Source organism: Molossus molossus, unplaced genomic scaffold (genome assembly GCF_014108415.1).
Source record: "Molossus molossus isolate mMolMol1 unplaced genomic scaffold, mMolMol1.p scaffold_m16_p_4, whole genome shotgun sequence".
Classification (NCBI taxonomy): domain Eukaryota; kingdom Metazoa; phylum Chordata; class Mammalia; order Chiroptera; family Molossidae; genus Molossus; species Molossus molossus.
In genome coordinates, this window is record NW_023425377.1 from 71446747 (window position 1) to 71465506 (window position 18760).

General features: G+C 45.4%; 1 protein-coding gene across 1 annotated transcript; it reads left to right on the forward strand.

The window, feature by feature from the left end:
- Window positions 1–924: 924 nt before the first annotated feature.
- Window positions 925–18128, forward strand: ZNF333 (zinc finger protein 333). The gene is made up of 9 exons (XM_036241699.1): window positions 925–993; window positions 5063–5145; window positions 8327–8443; window positions 9542–9629; window positions 13594–13682; window positions 14301–14427; window positions 14835–14930; window positions 15500–15576; window positions 16075–18128. The coding sequence occupies exons 2-9, from the start codon at window positions 5101–5103 to the stop codon at window positions 17170–17172; spliced, it is 1737 nt and encodes a 578-aa protein (XP_036097592.1). The 5' UTR covers window positions 925–993; window positions 5063–5100; the 3' UTR covers window positions 17173–18128.
- The last annotated feature ends 632 nt before the right edge of the window (window positions 18129–18760 follow it).

An 18760-nucleotide genomic window follows, 5' to 3' on the forward strand; every position in this document is an offset into this window, starting at 1 on the left:
TTACTATTTATTTTTATTTTTTGTTAATCCTCACCCAAAGATATTTTCACATTGATTCTTAGAGTAGAAGGAGGGAGGGGGAGAGAGAGAGAGAGAGAGAGAGATTGAGAAAGAGAGAGAGAAATATCTGTGTGAGAGAGACACATCAATTGGTTGCCTCCCACATGTGGTCGGGCCAGGGATTAAACCTGCAACCCAGGTACATGCCCTTGATCAGGAATCAAACCCGAGACCTTTCAGTTTGCAGGCCATCGCTCTAAGCACTGAGCCAAACCGGACAGGTCGTTGATCCTATTTTTAAAAGAAATTATTAAGGCTGAAAAATAAATTTTACCTATGATATATTTTTGTAGGGGATTAAACCAAAGGAGGAAGGCCAGAGAAAGGGAAAGCTAAACACTGAGCCTCACCTTGCAAGCGAGGTCCCGCCCACCAAGCACAGGACCCGCTCTAATCACCGCCCACTGGACGTAAGGCTCGCCCCCAGCCCTGTCCATTGGGCCTGGACCCCGCCCCCTACCCCCACTCTCCAGATCCCTCGGACCCAACCCCAGAGCCTAATCTCACCCCCCTCAGGGAATTAAACTGGAATTTCTCCTCTCCTGGGAGGTTGGACGTGTAAGGAGTCAAACTTCCAGCCACTGTCTGAAGCTTCTCTGGCTCCGAGAACCAAGGTCCCGACTACTTCCGCTCCTGAGGCCCCAGACCGGAAGCGGAAGTGCGCTGGGGCTGCAGCGGCGGCGGCGGGGCTGCGAAGTTTGGCGGCGGTGCTGGGTCCCCGCGGCGTGCTGCGGTGGGAGTGTCTTTAGCAGGTGCGGTCCGGCCCCTTGGCCCCTCGGGAGGGCGGGAGAGCGGAGAGCGCGGAGGGGCCGCGGGGCCTGGGACAACTTCCCTGACCGAGTTGCCTCCTCGCCCTGGGGCCAGGATGGGGCGAGCACAGCTCTGCCTCGCATCTGCTCCCCCAACTCCTCCGGCCCGGTACCTCGCCCTCAGGTAACCCTCTTCCGGGCAAAGGGGACCATTAATCTGTCGAAAGGGAAATCACAAAGTACATTGTCCTGCATCTCAAGAGTGGTTACACCGGCCAGCCCCAGCCTTCACCCATCCTCCCAGATTGTGGGGCCCTACCCTATTGCCCTTATGCAAGATAACTGTATATAAGCAATTCCCATTTTATTTAACGTGACATTTCATAGTATCTAGCTGTGCAAGAAAGTTAGGCCTAAGTCTGCCTATACAAAATGGTTTGAATGACTTGTTAAGTAGATTTAAAAATGGATTGCATCCTCTGTCAAGGGATGAATTAGATGGTGAGATTTTGTTTATTTATTTTTGGTGACAATTTGCAGTTCCTAAACTTAGGACCTAAGCTTTTGTTGCATTTTCCTTTTCCTTTCATTTCTCTTCTTTTCCTTCTGTCTTTCTTCTAAAAAGGCTTTTAATTTATGACTTTGTGAATACGTATACATTTTTTTCTTCTCCACTGCAAAGTGAGGGTGTCTTAAAAGCTATTTTTCAGTCATGTCACAGGTCTTATCGAGGAAAAGTAAGCTATTCTCTTCACTTGGGACTTAAGGAAAAACATGACATAGCTTTTGTAGTAGTGGGAATTGAAGTTGAGTTGGCTGTGACTGGGATGTTTTTTTTAAAATTGAATTTTAAATAATAGGGTTAAAGCTCATTCTACTGAGAAATGGGGGAAAGGTTAATTCTGGAGGAAAATTAAACATCAGATTTCAATTTTACGAGTGAGATGTTTGTTTTAAAAAAGAATACATGTCTCATCTTGCCTTTTTAGAATTAACGTTCTTTAAAGACATCTGCAATCTCTTGTGGATTGTGTTATGTGAACAGGCATTTAAAGTCATTTTTATATTGACTTTTGTGGTGGTATATTGTTTTGTGTGCTTGCAGACATGTGCCGCTTTAGGCTTGCTATGTTCTTGGGGAGTGTTGATAGTTTGGCACCTTGTGTTGGGAGTGCCCTGAATGGACTGGGCGCTGAACAGGGGGAAACAATGCCACCAAAATAGATACAGTGCTTGTCTCTGTGGAGGTTTTATACTAGCTGGGAAGACAGATTTTAAATTAATCATGGCAAGGGTGATATGGAAACCTGGAACAGGAAAATTTGGGGAGGTCAGGAAAAATGTCTTAAAAGGGACAAATGTTTCAACCTAAAAGATGAGTTGTATGTAGCTAGATAAGGGATCAGGCTGTAGAGTAGGAATAGGGAGGGGATTTGAGAAAACATTTCCAAGTACACATTCCCTCAGTCAGTACAAAGCCTAGTAGGTTCCTAGGAAAGAATGGGAAAGCCAAAGTAGAGAAAACAAAATGTGGAATGGATGAGTCAGCTTGGAGAGGAAGACATGGCTCCTGAAGGTCATTGTAAGCTTTGGTTCTTGTTCTAAGGCCATTGGGAAACCCCTGAATCAGAGTTTTAAGTAGGAGAGGGACATGATTTTGTTTGTGATTTAGACAAAATAGCTGCTGGATTGAGCATGGAGATTGAAATGGGCAGAGTCTGTATATAGGAACTTGGATACGTTCAGTTCTTAGCTGATGGTAGCTGGGTCTTAATGATGCTTGTGTATGTAATTGGAAAAGATGCAGTGTTTGAGACATGTGTGAGAGGTAGACTTGAGAGAGTTTTGGTGATTGATTTATTCTCTCTACCACATAATATAAAGCAGGTGTTAGCAAACTTTGGCCTGTGGGCCAAATCTGACCCAGTGCTGTTTCTAGAAATAGTTTTATTGGAACACATTTTTTTAAAAATGTGTTTTTTATGGCTGTTTTTGTGCTGCAACCACAGTTAAATGGTTGCTATAGAGACCATATGGCCCATAAATCCTAAGGTATTTACCATCTGGCCTTTTACAGAAAAGTTTGCCAACCCTGAGTATATAAAGTACTTAGTATGCATCAAGTGCTGTGCTGGTGGTGGGATTTGGGGTCCTGAAAAAGTGGACATAGGCCTATACTTAGTTTATGTCATGATTGGAAAGAGAGGCAAAATTATCCAAACAAATAAATATAAAAATCACAACTGGATAAGGACAGTGGAGGTAAAATAGAGATTGTTAGAGGTATTTTGAGGGAATATAAAATAAGAAATGATCCTTTTATTAGATGAGAGACAGTAGTTAGAAATGGTCAGGTACCATAGTCTGAAAGGTGGTGTGGGGCCAAATATATTGCTTTTTGGGTTTTTTGCTTGATCACCCCAGTGGTGGCCCACAAAACTGGAATTACCTGAGTCAAACCCCTGTTTGGTGCTCTGCTTCTACGCTCACCCTTTATACTTGGTCTCTCTTTAATCGCAAGGAGGATGCCTCCTGAGACCTTAAACCCTGGCGCTGGTGACCACAAAGATTTGGTGTGGGCTTTAGGGTATTTACTGTTCACTGATTTCCAAAGGATAACAGAGCTCCATCTGTTGCATTGACTCAATGTTTTTCCACAGTCAGGACTTGTGTGGGTCTCACTGACTTTGGCCTTGGACTTCAGGGCTTAGAGAAACTCAGCCCTATGGGGCAGAGAGGAGGGTTTGTGGTTTGGGCCCTTGTTAAAGAGCTTCACTGAGTTCATTATAAATAGGGTGTGATCACTTTGCTACCATTGTACTTGTTCAGCATCTTGAGCTGAAGTTGATGTGGAAGCTGGGTGGCTGGTGGGGAAGCATTTGTTTTCCTCTGCAAGCTGTCCCTTGCATGTGTGTCTTTCTCCATGAGCAGGGACACCACCATGCAAACCCAGGCTTTCCTCCCAGGTGGGGACAAGAGAAGAGCTGAGGGCGCCAGAATGAGGCATTCTCCGTGCAGTGGGTGTGGGTGAGTACCACGGGATGCAGAGATCTTGTGACCCACCCCATTGTGGGGGTGGTGTGCTGGAAAGTATCAGTCTTAGAGAATTTTAAGGGGAAAGAGGGCTATTTGGTGTGAAGTTTCTCAAGTGAGTTGTTTTAGCATTTCTTCTTTATCACATTCTAGCTCTTTGGTCTCAGAAAAAAATATGTTCCAAATTTAATTTTTGGAAAAAATTGAGATATTTACAAACCACAAAATTCAACCTTTTAAACTGTGCAGTTCAGTGTTTTTTAGTATACTTACAACATAGTGCAACCATCACCACTACTGAACTCCAGTAGTGCAACTATCACCTCAAAATGAAATCCTATGCCTGTTATCAGTCATTCCCCTACTCCCTCCAGCCCGTGTCAACCATTGATCTCCTTTCTGTCTATGGATTTTCCTGTTCTAGACATTTTATATAAATGAAATCATATAACATATGATCTTTGGTATCTGTCATTTTTTACGCAGTATAATGATTTTGAGATTCATTCATGGTGTAGCATGTATTAGTGTTTCATTCTTTGTAAGGCTCAGTAATATTCCATTGTATGGATGGACCACATTTTGTTTGCCCATTCATATGTTGATGGACATTTGGGTTGTTTCTATTATTTTGGTGATGTGAATAATGCTCTTGTGAACATTCATGTACAAGATTTTATGTGGACATGTTTTCAGTTTTCTAGAGTATATATTTAGGAGTAGAATTGCTGGGTCATAGGGTAACCCTGTATTTAACTTTTTGAGGAACTACCAAACTGCTTTCTAAAAACAGGTGCACCATTTTATGTTCCCACCAGCAGTGGAAGAGTGTTCTGATTTATCTACAATCTTACCCATGCCAGATTATCCGGTTCCTTTTTAAGTTGAACAGTTCTGTGTATGTTCTTTGTCTAATTGTTTCTTACTTGTTTCTCTTATAACACTCTTATAATACTCTCTTTGTGGCAACATCAGTCTCACTCCCCATGGAATCTTTTGCTTGGAAAAATAGCTTCTCATTTCCCTCTCATTCCTGTCACTTCCAAATTCCATACACAACTCTACTCACTTTGCTCACCAATGCCTTTTTCTCTTTCAGTACCTCCCCAAGTTTAGGGTCAGTATTTAAAAAAAAAATTATTTTTTTCTGTGTCAATTTCATACCATTTCTTTCTGAAAACATTTTTTTTTGTTTTGTTTTTTGCTCCAATTCATGTTAGACTGGGAAGCTCAACCTAAACCCAAAGAGTCTACTCCTATGCAGGATATTTTGAAGGAAAATTCATCCCATGATTTGCAAATGGTAAGATTCATGGGGGTGATCTTCTATTTCCTCTCATTGGAGAAGTTGAGGAATACATGAGTTGGAAATGCACCCCAGGGCCTGGGAGACATTTGATCCAGGGCATTTCCTCAAGAGCATCACCCTCAGTGTCTAAGGGGACACTGTGACTATAACTGGGATTGTGACTATTCCCACAGTCTGTGACTCATTAATTTAGATAAACTTCACCTGTTGGTCAAGACTCTTTCTTCCTAGACGGTTCCCTCAAGTAAACATTTTCATCAGTATGAGTCAGACATTGAGAAAGTGCTGCCTGTTAGGAAAGTTACTAATGTGAGAAAGCCTGGTGGTGGAGCCCTCAGTGTCCTCGAAGAACTTGACCTGAGTAAACAAGGTGTACTTCTTAAAAATGCTGAAAATGGGCCTCTGATTGGAGTGTCCCTGGGTGTGGCATGGATGCCAGTGAGCTTTTTGTCATCATTCACCCCTTGTCAGGAGCAAACTTGGCCTGGAGAGAAGGTATCTGATGATTTAACTGTGGTGGGAAAGGCTTTTGGAGGAACCATAACTGGACATGAACAAGAGAACCCATAGGAGAGAGGGCCACACTAATTATGTAGAACGTGGGAAAGTTGTCAGGGATCCCTCCCTGCTTAGGAAACAAGTCAAGACCCCAGACCGCAAAGAAGCCCTTTTCAAAGCAGGAAAGAACCTTCAGAACTAGGTTGTACATTACAGTGCATGAGAAGATACATATGGAGCCGCTCCATCCCCACTTTTGCTCTGAGTTCCGCTTTCCCAAACTGTGGGAGCTTCCAAAATTTGGGTTCCCATTCTTGGGTATTTTGAGGGTTAGGGTTTGGGTAGAGGGATACACAGAGCCCAGCCTCAACCCTGGGCTGGGCCTGCTTGTTTCAGAGTCATTGAGATCTCTGAGTTCCCTCAATATGCACACCTTACTCTTTGTTATGGATGGTGTTGGCCTCTGGACATCATAGTTGCTGGCCCAGCTGATGAGATGGTGTGGCCTGGGTTGTAGAGACCTCTGCCTGTTGCTTTGCCCTGAGCACAGAGAGCCTCACCCTGCACAGCCTGCAACAGACCCTTTTCTCCAGGTCCTCGATGTCCTTGGCTTACATTCTTGTTTAGGTAGAGGATGTCTTCCAGTAGCTTCTTGGAAAAGTGTGTGCGATTTTTGAGAACTCGAGATCTGCAAATGTGTTATTGGAGCTGCTGGATTGCAGGGGCCTCATCTGACATGATTGGTGCACTAACCCCGTTACAGATCATTCTTTGTGTCAAAGAGCCCTTAATTGATGTTTGTTGAATGAAGGAATGAACAGATCAGTGTGGTGAAGGCATCTCTAGGCCCCTACTGTCCCCATGTGTTGATCAACAGATGGACCATGGAAGGGAGGGAGGATGCCATGATGGACAGGTCCTCCCTGGTTTCTGTGGCTCTTTGCTTTCAGCATGGGGCTTCAGCACCTTCCACAGAACTCCAGTCTGGCTCAGTAGTGAGTACTGAGTGTGGGGGAAGAGGGGTTTCTCCTGCTGCATCTGAACCCCAGGAAACAGGAGGTCACAGAATGTTCTGAGTGGGCAGAGGAGATCCACTTTCAGGCATGTGTGTAGAGAAATTTAGCCATTCATCCCTGAAGGCACATAGCCCATAAACTGTCGAGCTGGATTTGGAGCTGGGTGTTGAATCCAGGCTTAATCCCGAGGCTACCATGTCAGCCGCCAGGATATGCTACGTGAGATAACACAACCCCCCACTTGGTTGATGGTGCTGACTCTTCAGCTAGCCTTTCCAGGCCATTCCTGTGTCACTGAGCCTAGTCCCAGTCACTGAGGCCTCCCTCTTATGTGGGAGTAAATGCTGGTGACCAGGGACATACTGAGGCCCTGCGATCTCCCTGTCATGGTAAGCTAGGAGAGTGGAGGGGCAGGCACGTAGAGAGCTGGGAATTGCTCTCAGCAGGACCCAAAGGAAACTGAGAAAGGGTATCTCCAGACTCAGTCTTCCTTCGCTGCCTCTCCACAACCCTGGCTCCTGAAGGCTGGCCTCTTTTGTTCTTGGCTGAATTCATAGTGTCTACACTAGCCGTGCCCATTGAGTATGTGTTGAACAAATAAGCTAAACTTCTAAAAATCTTTTTTTTTAAGAAGAGTGATTATCTCGCTGGTGTGTCTCAGTGGCTGAGCATTGACCCAGGTACCAAGAGGTTGCCGGTTCGATTCCTAGTCAGGACACATGCCCAGGTTGTGGGCTTGATCCCCAGTGGGGAGCATGCAGGAGGCAGCCAATCGATGTTCTCTTCATCGATGTTTCTATCTCTCTCCCTCTCCCATCCTCTCGCTCTAAAATCAATAGAGAAAAAAAGAAAGAAGTGATCTGTGTCAAAACTTCTGTGAAAATGTTTGTCTCAGAATATACCTGTGGGGATTTACTTTATGGAGGTGACCAAGTGATGATATGGAGCGGCCAATGCCACAGAAATATTGTTTTGACTTACATTTCCTAAGAGGAGAGGGCTTGCCATGCAACATAGGGGTGCACAGGGAAAGCATCAGGGTCAGTCAGGAGGCAGAAAGGAATGAGGGAATAGTTTAGGTCAGAGCCTTTACTAGGGTTTCCACAGGGCAGGATAAACACGATTGGTGAGTTTGAATAATTCTGGGGGACCTTGGGCACAGGAGCTGTCCCTCGTTGTCTGGTATCTGGTCTGGGTGATTTAGGATGGGAGAGTATAGCTTGTATGAGAGGTGGCTAAGGAGGTGGTTCTGGGTGGCAGGGGAGATTTAAACAACTAGCTAGTAGTTTGGCCCTATGATTGATGGATGCCAAGTAGATAAACACAGACTCTAAGAAAACACAGGCCATGGTTAATACTCAGAACCAAGGGCTTCCAACCTTTCTGAGGTCAAACATCCTATAGTGTCTCTAAGGGCAGGTGGCCTAACCTCTAGCCAGGAACCCCCGGAACCAGAAAGGGGTCAGGTTCATCATGATCTGCTCATGGAGACCCTTGGTGGTGGCTGGCACCCTCTGGAGTAAAGGAGTCATCTGGTCTGAAACTGCCAGATCCATGTGCCCCAACTTTTGACTTCACTATTTCTAAACTGAGGGTCTCTGAGGCCGAAAATAGCCTCAGCTACCTCTGTCCTGCTCAGCATTCTCCATGCCTTTTTTTAGGGGCCAGGGCTGGATCTGAGGATGCAGATCCGGCCTGTGACGGGAGAGAGTGGGATACTTTCAACTCCAGAGGACCGGCCAGCTCTCCGGGAGTCATTTTGGCCTTCTGGATACACAGTAAGCCTGGGAGGTAGTTTGCTGTGGGGGCCTTAGCCAGTAAGGCCTGGGGTTCAGGATTTCTGTAAATGAGGAGGCCAGAGGGAGAAAGGCATCTAGGGACCACTACTGGAAACTAGGAATATGATGGAGGCCCAGACTTAGCTCCTGGTAAGAACTGAATAGGCCCTAGCATTTCTGCATGGAGGGCAAACCTTGAAGGTGGCAGGTGGCAGGGGCTAGTTCTCTGGCTTTGCCTTTCTTGGTCCAACCTTTCTTCCTCCGATCTTTCCACCCTCACACCTACCTCGTACATGGCCAGGAAACCTATAAGAATGAGCAGACCCTGTGGGCTGGGTGAGGAGTGTCCAGGCTGGTGACTGAGAGTATCAGAGAGGGACACTTTAAGGTGTGCCCCGCCCTGAGGAGAAGGGGCCTCCTACCTGCCTCTGCTCATCACCGGCCCTGAGAGACCTATGCCTTTACTTCACATCCACCACCAAGTCCTGCGAGCTTTTTCACCAAACTATAACCTACCTCTGACTGTTCCTCCTGTCCCCGCTGCTACCACTCTGCCCAGAGTCACCATTAGTTCTGAACAACCCAGGGACAGCTCCTAACAGGCTCCTGCTTCCACTGATCCAACCTGGTCACGGAGGCCAGAGGCATCCCTTGGAAGTGCAAGTCAGGTCAGATACATTTCCTGAGAGAGCAGCTGCCAGTAGAGGAGCATTCGAATCCTTTCTCCCACAACAGGGCTTCCTTCCAGAAATAACTTCCCAATACCCCTCATTTGCAGGGGTTCACCCACACCCTCCCTCTATTGCTCAGTCCGCTGGCACCCACTGCCCGCTTTGCTTTGGCGTTTCCCCCATGGCTGGAGGCTGCTCAGAGGAGGCTCATTCCCCCCCGGGGGGTCCCTTCTCTCTATCCTTGGAGTTGCAGTTCTGTCACAGTGATTAGCTTTGTCTTGAAGAATTGGGTAAATCTGGGCAGGTAATCAGGGTGTGTCCTTTTATCAGTCCTTTTATTCCCCAAATCAATAGTCAGAGTGAGCAGGTGTGGGAGGATGTCATCGACCACCGTGTGACTCTAATCTGTCCCTGTCACTCTGTCCAGGCGCTGAAGGCAGCTGTGCGGATTCAGAGGGTGGCCACGTCGGAGCCTGCACTGGGCATCTCCAACCCCTGGGCCGCCAAGCGTTCTGGTGAGTGAGTACTGGGTGGAATCACAGTCAGAGGGCCTGGCTACCCTATGGAAACTTGCATCTCAGCCTTCATTTCCTCTGACAGCAAGCATTGCCCTGCACCGTCCGGAGAGCATACGCAAGGGCCTCTCTTGTTATGTACGTGTTCAAGGGGAAAGGCACTTTCACAGTCCTCAGATTCTTTTTTTTTTTGTCTCAGATCTTTCTGTTAAGAAAGAGCAGGCCTTAGTGTCAGCAATAATAATAATAATAAAAAGCTCTTTAACCAAAGGAGCTATTGTAATAAAAATAAATTGATAGAGCCCTTGCCAGATGGCTCAGTTGGTTGGAACATTGCCTCCTATACCAAAAGGTTGTCGGTTTGACTCCTGGTCAGGGTGCATACCTAAGCTGCAGGTTCGATTGCCAGTAAGAGTGAATATGGGAGGCAACCTATTGATGTTTGTCACATTGATGTTTCTCTCTCTGTCTGTCTGTCTCTCAAACTTATTCTCAGGTGAAGATTAAACAAAAAATTGATAAAAAAAGAGCCCTAGCTGGTTTGGCTCAGCAGTTAGAATGTTTGTTTCCTGTCAAGGGGTCAGGGGCACCAGATTTGATCCTTGGCCCCTGGTTGTGTCCTGCAGGAGGCAACCAATTGATGTGTCTCTTTTACATTGATATTTCTCTCTCCCTCCCTTCCACTTTATCTAAAAAAGTCAATGGGAAAATATCCTCAGATGAGGATTAACAAAAACAAACCAACAAACAAACAGAAAGAGCCGGGGCCCTACTCAGCTGTGGCAAAAGGCCAGACCTCTCTTTGGGAGAGATTAAATTCTTCACTACACAATTATGTAAAAGGCTAATTTCCTGAGAAATAGAGGAAAAAAGTCTGGAAGACAAATAACATCTTAATGTTAATTGCAAGCACTGGATTAGATCATAATTACTGTTTCAAGTAATTGGCTAGATATGCTGTTTGGAGAAAGTTTGGAGAGAGTATGTCAGGCCTAGAAACAGCTTCTGTAAAACCCCTCGGGAGAGAGAGCCTGGTGTGCCCAGGGGCCCATGGGTGGCTGTGGGAAGGGGGCAGAGGGAAGTGGAGAGAGTGGTGTGAGCTGACTGGAGAGTGAGTGGGCTCCAGATCATTCAGGGCCTGAAAGTGTGTGGAAAGAACCCTGGCTCATGTCCTAAGGCTACTGGGAGCTAGGGATGCATTTTGGTGAGTGGTACTGTGCACCTGTGGTTCTAGTAGAACCCTCCGGCGCCTGGGAGGATGATGGGCTTCAGGGAGAATGTGAGTGGTGGATGAAGGCAGTTAAGAATGGAATGGTGGCAGCCTAGACTTGGGGTGAATGTCAAATAGGTGTGGGGGTCCCTAAGACCACTCCCAGGTTTGGTGATTTACTCGGAGGCCTCATAGGGCGCACATACAGTTGTATGCATGGCTATGGTTTATTACAGGGAAAGGATACAAGGCAAAATCAGCCAACAGAAAAGGTGTATGGGGGTGAAGTCTGGAGGGAACCAGACTTCGTTGTCCCAGCAGAATCACATGGGATGCACTTAATTCCCCATAGTGAGCCGGGACAACATGTGTGAAGTGTTGTCTGCCAGGGGGGCTCATTAGAGACTCAGCATCCAGGGTTTTTACTCAGGGCTGGGCATGTAGGCCCCCTCTGCCCAGAACATACCTACATCCTAGATTCGTAGAAGGAAAGCATTCAGCACAAACCTCATTCTACAAACAGTTTAAGCAGAATGAATTACTCTCATTAGTTAGGGTGGTGGGAACCCTTTGAAATCCATGTTTTCAGATCCCAGCCAAGGCCCAACCTTGCCATCAGGCCTTGCTAAGGAGTACTGTCAAGCCTGCTGTGTTAACTATTTGCACAGTAGGTAAGCACGAAACATTCATTCTAAGACATGTAGGAGGTCAAGTTGATCCAATTTGGTGACTTGTGTGTACATTGATTTGTCAGATGATCCAGAGCATTTATGTGCTAAGCACAGTGCGGAGGACATGTTGTGATATCAGAGTCACGAGGGGGTGACATTAAGTAGATCCAGGAGGGAGAAAGGTGTGATGTGGCATTAGCCATGGTTAGGAGGAAAGGAAATAGATGGGTGGGGTTGGGGAGAGGTGGGTGCTTCATGTAGAGATGTCACTCCTGATTTATTTTAGGGGGGATTCATTTTTGGGGTCTGTCGAGTGTCAGAGAGGGGTGAGATTCCTCATCTGAGGTGGGGATATCACTTCCTGAGATTAGAAACACTGGAAGAGGAATAGGCTTTGAGAAGAAGGTGGTGAGTGGATGTCTGTTTGGCGTGTGTGTGTGGGACAATGAAACAGCAGAAATATGTATCTTATAGTTCTAAAGGCACAGAGTGTGAAATCAAGGTGTCGGCAGGGTCATGCTTCCTGTGAAATCTGGAGGGGACGATCCTTCCTTGCCTTCCTTCTGGCTTCTGTTGGTTGCTGGCATCCTTGATGTTCCTTGCTGATACATCAGTTCAGTCTGCCTGCATTGTCACATGGCCTTCTCCCCTCATGTGTCCCTGTTTCTGTGTCTCTTTTCCTCTTATAAGGACACCAGTCATCGGATTAAAGGTCCACTTTACTCCACTGTAACTCCATGTTAACTAATTACATCTGCAAAATCCCTATTTTTAAATAAGGTCACATTCTGAGGTATAGGGAGTTAGAACTTCCTATTTAATTGAGGAACACAATCCAATCCATAACAGTCTGCCCTCTGGTTTTCCTAAATTTATGTCTTCCCACATGAAAAATACAATCACGTGATCCCAATATTCCCCAATTTTTTACCCATTCCAGCATGAACTCTAAGTCTAAAATTTTATCTAAATTTCATCAACTCAGAAAGGCCCAAATTTCAGCGTGTAAGTCATCCAAATCAGGTATGGATGAGACTCAACCTTGTGGTCCAGTCTGGGGACAAACTTTCCATCTATGAACCTATGAAACCAAAAAGGAGATCTCTGTTTCCAGAATACAATGGTGGGGCAGGCTTAGGACAGACATTTCCATTCTCAATGGGAGAGAAAAAAGGGGTCACAGGTCCCAAGCAGGTTCACAAGGCCTGAGAATAATCCTCTGTGGCTCAAGGCTCTGTTCTGTGCCTGCTGGGCGACAGCCCTGTTCTCTAGCTCATTCTGGGTATAGTTATCCCTCGCCACTTCGCGTCACTAACCATGATAGAGTGAGGCTGCAAAATTCAAAGCGCGAAGTGGCGAGGGATGACTGTATAGTAAATAAAGAATCCTACTTCGTGGAAATTCATTTATCGCGGTAGAGTCTGGAACTGATTAATCGCAATAAACGAGGGCCAACTATATTCTATTCTTTTTTTTTTTATCCTCCCCCAAGCACTTCTTTTTGTGTGCATTTATCTTCAGATAGAGCAGGAAGGGTAGAGGGAGGAAGAGAGAGAGAAACATTGATGTGAGAGAGACACATTGAGTGGTTGCCACCCACATGGTTGGGCACAAACTGCAACCGAGGTACGTGCCCTTAGTGGTAACCGAACCTGGTCTCTCTGGTCCGCGGGCTGACACTCTAACCACTGAACCAAGCTGGCCAGGGCTGGATATTCCATTCTTGTTCCCCCAGATAGGTAAGGGGAGAGATTGGAGCCAATGGTTGGGTATCTGGTCTGGGGTTCAGATGTGAGTCAGCCTGGGGATTTGGGCTTTGTCAAGTAGAGTTGGGAATTAATGTCCAGAGGGGCAGGTTGCCAGCTGAGGCAGAGAGTACTAAGAGAAAAGAGAAGAGGAAGGTCTGCAACATGGGAAGGCTAGTCTGAGGAGAGATGGAGGAGGAGCTTATACAAAAGACTGAGAAGGAGGCTGGGAGTGTGGGCACTGTGTGTTTGTACACATGTGGTTACTCACTATCAGGGTGGCAGCCCTTGGTCCTTTGAGTGTGCTCATTGGGCCTTACGGCTTTCCCCTTCTCTAGCTCTGTCTGCTCAGGACCCTGTGTGGTTGCAGGAGGAGAGCATAGAGGAAGAAGCTGTGATATCTGGCGTGCTGTCTACCTGTGTACAGGTACGTGAGAGATCCTTTTTGCTTTTCTTTTTTGCTTTGCTCTCTTATCCCCATCTCATGGCCTGGAAGCCCACAGGGATGATTTCCAGGAATCCAGGCATGGGGTCTCTTGCAGTGGGTGGAACATAGCCCTGGCAATGACCCCATTCCTCAGTCAGACTTTCCCCAGGCTGTTGACTGCTGAGCCATGTTCTGCTGAGCATCAGGAGGGAAAACAAAGCAAGGATGTGAGCTGTCCTTGTCTCATGACCTTCATGGTCTCTTGGAGCAAATACTTCTCTCTTGCCTTCAACATGCTTAGGTCTGCTGGACCCTGGGGCTGGAGGGGAATAAAACTGCAAAGGCTTTCTGGCTAGTTGTCAATAGCTAAGTCCTGATATGAAATTAAGGTCCTTTAACACCATAACTCTGGGTGCTATTCCTCAGGGAGGGAAGAGTGGAGAGAGAAGAATTTTAGTTTTGAGGCCTAAGCCAAGGGGCAGATCCTTAGGTACCTCAGAACTCCAACTGAAAATCCTCCGCACAGTGTCTTCATTCCTAGGCTTGCCAACCCCCACCATCCTTTTGAGTGTTGGCAGAAGTGGCCCCTGACTGAGCCTGGGTGGGTGTGCATTTTAGGAACCAGTCACCTTTGCAGATGTGACTGTGCTCTTCACCCCAGAAGAATGGATGTTTCTAGACTCTGCTCAGAGAAGCCTGTACAGAGACGTGATGCTGGAGAACTACAGGAACCTTGCCTCTGTGGGTAAGGCTGGTCTCATTGCTTCATCCATACACCCATGCAGCAAGTATGGGTTCCTGGAACTGTACTGGTTTGGAAACAGAGGTGAAAAGTCAGACAAATCTTGCCATCATGGGGCTTATAGTCTAGCGGCTTTCCCATGGATGTGAAGATCTATCTGCTGTTTCTGGGCTTTTTAAATACATCCCTGAGCTAGGCCCTAGGTTTTGGGGACCGGAATGTCCCAGTGTCCTCAGGGACCCAGTGAGGGAGCTTATTCTTTAGTGAAAGAGCTCTGCTATGCCTCTCAGAATTTAGGCATGCTCATTTCACTACTCCCATCTCTAGCACCCCTAAAGAGTTCAGAATATCAGCCCTGGTTTCATGGCAGGTGCAGTCTGCCCACACCATGTGTCTTTCCCTATGAACAGGAGATCAAGTATGCAAACTCAGTACCTTTTCCTATTTGGAGCAAAGAGAAGAGCTGTGGATCACTGACAGAGGGATCTTTCCAGGAGCCCAAACAAGTGAGTGCCAGGCAGATCAAACAAGTGAGCACCAGCTCTGATTGGTAAGATGAAATGTTAGATTTGGAAAGTGTCAGTAGAGAAAATACTTTCAATACCTTTGATGGAGAAGGCTGTTGGTTGAGCTCCCTTAGTGAGTTTTACCTTTTTTCCTTTTCCCTTTTTCTCTTTCTATCTCTGATACACCACTCTGGTTTCATAGAACAATTTATCCTACCTTCTCTTCACATTTAGCATTTCCATATGTATATTTTATCCAGTTCCTCCCCACTGAAGGCTGTTAATACTTTCTCTCAACATCAGTCGCAGTCTTCATAGAATCTGTCCTTAGTAAATTATCTACCATTTCTATCCTTTGTTTCTGTGATTACATGACTCCTCACATAGCCAAATGCCTTAAAATTTTCCTTAACTCTCTGATACATTTCTTCTATTCACCATTTCTTCCCATAGTTAAGCTCAGTATTTAAAAAAATAATCTACACGTGTCTAGCTTACTTTTTTGGTCACCTTGATCCTACAGTTTCCTTCTCTGAACACTTAATCCCACTCTCCTTAATTCATTTCAGAACTTCAGCTGCAACCCCAAGAGCCAATTCTTAACCAAGATATTTTTGCGGAGATTTCATCCATTGGCATAGAAAGGGTAAGGTACACAAAGATTATTCTTGGTCCTCTATAATAGGAAGTCTGGGTTGTTGCTGGTTAGAAAAACAGCATATAAGACTAGAGAATTAAGGCAAGGGGTGCTCACCCAGGAGAAAGCAGTTTCTTGGCAGAGAGTCTGTGAATATCATGATGAAATGGGAGAAAAACTGAAATGTAAATCAAGATGCATCTTCATAGAATTCCCACAACCATGTTCATAAATAAGACACAGACATAGGGCATTTAAAATTTAGTGTAGCCTTATACAATTCAGAAAAAGTCTACATCTAAGAAGCCCCATGAAAGTAATGAAAATGATAGCTCTCTGTGGCATTGCATCCACTTGACAGAACTTAGGGTAGAAATAGTACAGACGAACGAAAATGGTAAAAGCTTCAGTTATAGAAATGTCTCGATTCTACACACAATTTACTTGGGGGAGAATGCCGATGATTGTAATGAAATCTTTGGTTTTCACATTTTCCTTAATTGACAGGAGCAACCTCTACCTGGAGAAAAACTCTACAAATATAATGAACTTGGGAAACCCTTTCACAACATCAAACAGCTTTTTCAGTATGAGAGAATTCATGCTGGAGGCAACCCCTATGAATGCCAAGAGAGTGAGAAATCCTTTTTTCAGACCACTAACCTAATAGTGCGTGAGAAGATCCATAGTGGAGATAAAACCTATGCATGTAACAAATGTGAAAAATCCTTCAGATACAGCTCTGACCTTATCAGGCATGAGAAGACCCATACCTCAGAGAAGTGCTTTGAATGTCAAGAATGCAGACATGCCTTCAAGTACTCCTCGAATCTGCGGCGCCACATGAGGACTCACACAGGAGAGAAACCCTTTGAATGTAGTCAGTGTGGGAAAACCTTCACGAGGAACTTTAACCTGATTTTGCACCAGAGAAACCACACAGGTGAGAAGCCCTATGAATGTAAGGACTGTGGGAAAGCTTTTAATCAGCCGTCCTCTCTGAGGAGCCATGTGAGAACTCACACTGGAGAGAAGCCCTTTGAATGCAGTCAGTGTGGGAAAGCCTTCAGGGAACATTCATCACTGAAGACTCATCTGCGAACTCATACCAGAGAGAAACCATATGAATGTAACCAGTGTGGAAAGCCCTTCCGAACAAGCACCCATCTGAATGTTCACAAGAGGATCCACACAGGGGAGAAACTTTATGAGTGTACTACTTGTGGTCAGGTATTGAGTCGTCTCTCAACTCTCAAGAGTCACATGCGAACCCACACTGGAGAGAAGCCCTACACATGCCAGGAATGTGGGCGAGCCTTTAGTGAACCCTCATCCCTCAGGAAACACACAAGGACCCACACTGGCAAGAAGCCCTATGCCTGTCAGGAATGTGGGCGAGCATTTGGTCAGTCTTCACACCTTATTGTACATGTGAGAACCCACACTACAGGAAAACCCTATGAATGTAGTCAGTGTGAGAAAGCATTCAGGCACAGCTCTTCACTTACTGTGCATAAAAGGATTCACGCCAGGAGAGAAAATGTTAGGAATGGCAGCATGCCTTTATCAGTGTCTCATTCATTTGGTGGGCCTCTTGCTAAATAACTTCCAGTTTGTAAAAAATATAATCATTTGGGCCTACAATAATTTCTCAAAGTACTCGTTTAGCTACATCACATGTTATGATGTCTGATTTACTTTTGATTCTAAATATTGTCTTAGTTTCCATTATCATTAAATCTTTGATACATGACTTATTTGAAATTAGATTTTTAAATAACCATGGGTTATTATATTTTTGCATAGGTATAATTATAGTGGAATACATAAATCTTAAAAGTTGGATGAGTTTGACAGATGTATTCATACATGTAACCAACACCCCATTCAAGATATAGAACATTTCTGTCATTCTGGAAAGTTCCTGTATATATCTGGGTGTTTTTTAGTTGGCTTTTGTTGCTGGTTTCTAATTTAATAACATTGTGAGCAGAGTAGGTGGTCTTTGTGTTATTGAATCAGGTATTTGTTGAGATTTGCTTTTTGGTCTAGTATGGCACATCTTACTAGTTGTCTACCAAAACTGCCCTTTCTTCCCTACAATAGAACCTAGGTTTTTTTTGTTCAGATTGGTAATGTGCACTATTAAAAAATCTCCATATCCCAGTCCTTCTTGCAGTTAAAGAAGGCCATGTCCCCAGTTCTGGTCAGTATAAGAAGTTGCTGGGTGTGACTCCTGGGAAAGAGGTTGGAAAGGTGTGGTTTCAGTTAGCCAGATCCCGCTACTTGCCTTTTGTACAAGCAGACATAATGTCCAGTGCTAGAGGAGTCATCCTGTGACCATAGGATAAAAGCCACAGGCTAAAGAAAGTGTAGCCAGAAGTCACAACTATTCTGGTTCCCCAGTTGGTATCTTTATGTGTCCGTACTAGCCCTCGACTGTTTGTTTCTGAATATCTTGTTAAATGCACTTCTTTTTTTTTATCCTCACCTGAGGACATTTTTGGACATTTTGTTCAGATAGAGTGGGAGGGAGAAAGAGAGAGAAACAACGACATGAAAGGGACACATCGAGTGGCTGCCTCCCACACGGCCCAACTGCAACCGAGGTACATGCCCTTAGCTGGAACCGAACCCGGGTCTCTCCAGACTGCAGGCCGACACTCTAACCGCTGAGCCAAACCGGCCAGGGCTAAATGCACTTCTTACTGGTACATGACTTTGGCTCTTTTGAGGAGGAAGGTGGAGAGGGGAAGGCAGAGATGGGTTTATTACAGTTGAATACAGTTTCTAACTGAAGCACTTAGTATATGGTCAGTTTGTTTTGGTTTGTTAATCTTCACCTGAGGATATTTTTTCCATTGATTTTTAGAGAGAGTGGAAGGGAGAGAAGGAAGGGAAAAAGAGAGAGAGAAAGAGAGAGAAACATCAATGTGAGAGAGACACATTGGTTGGTTGCCTCCTGCACAAGCCCTGACAGGGACCAGGGAGCTAACCTGAACAAGTATGTGCCCTTGACTGGGAATTGAACCAGTGACCTTCCAGTGCATGGGCCAGCGCTCTAGCCACTGAGCCATGCTTGCTGGGGCCTGGTCAGTTTTTATAAATGCTTCATGGTGGTTGAAATCCATGTATTGTATTCTACATATGTCTACTAGATTGAGCATATTATTTGTGTTTCAAAATCTTCTGC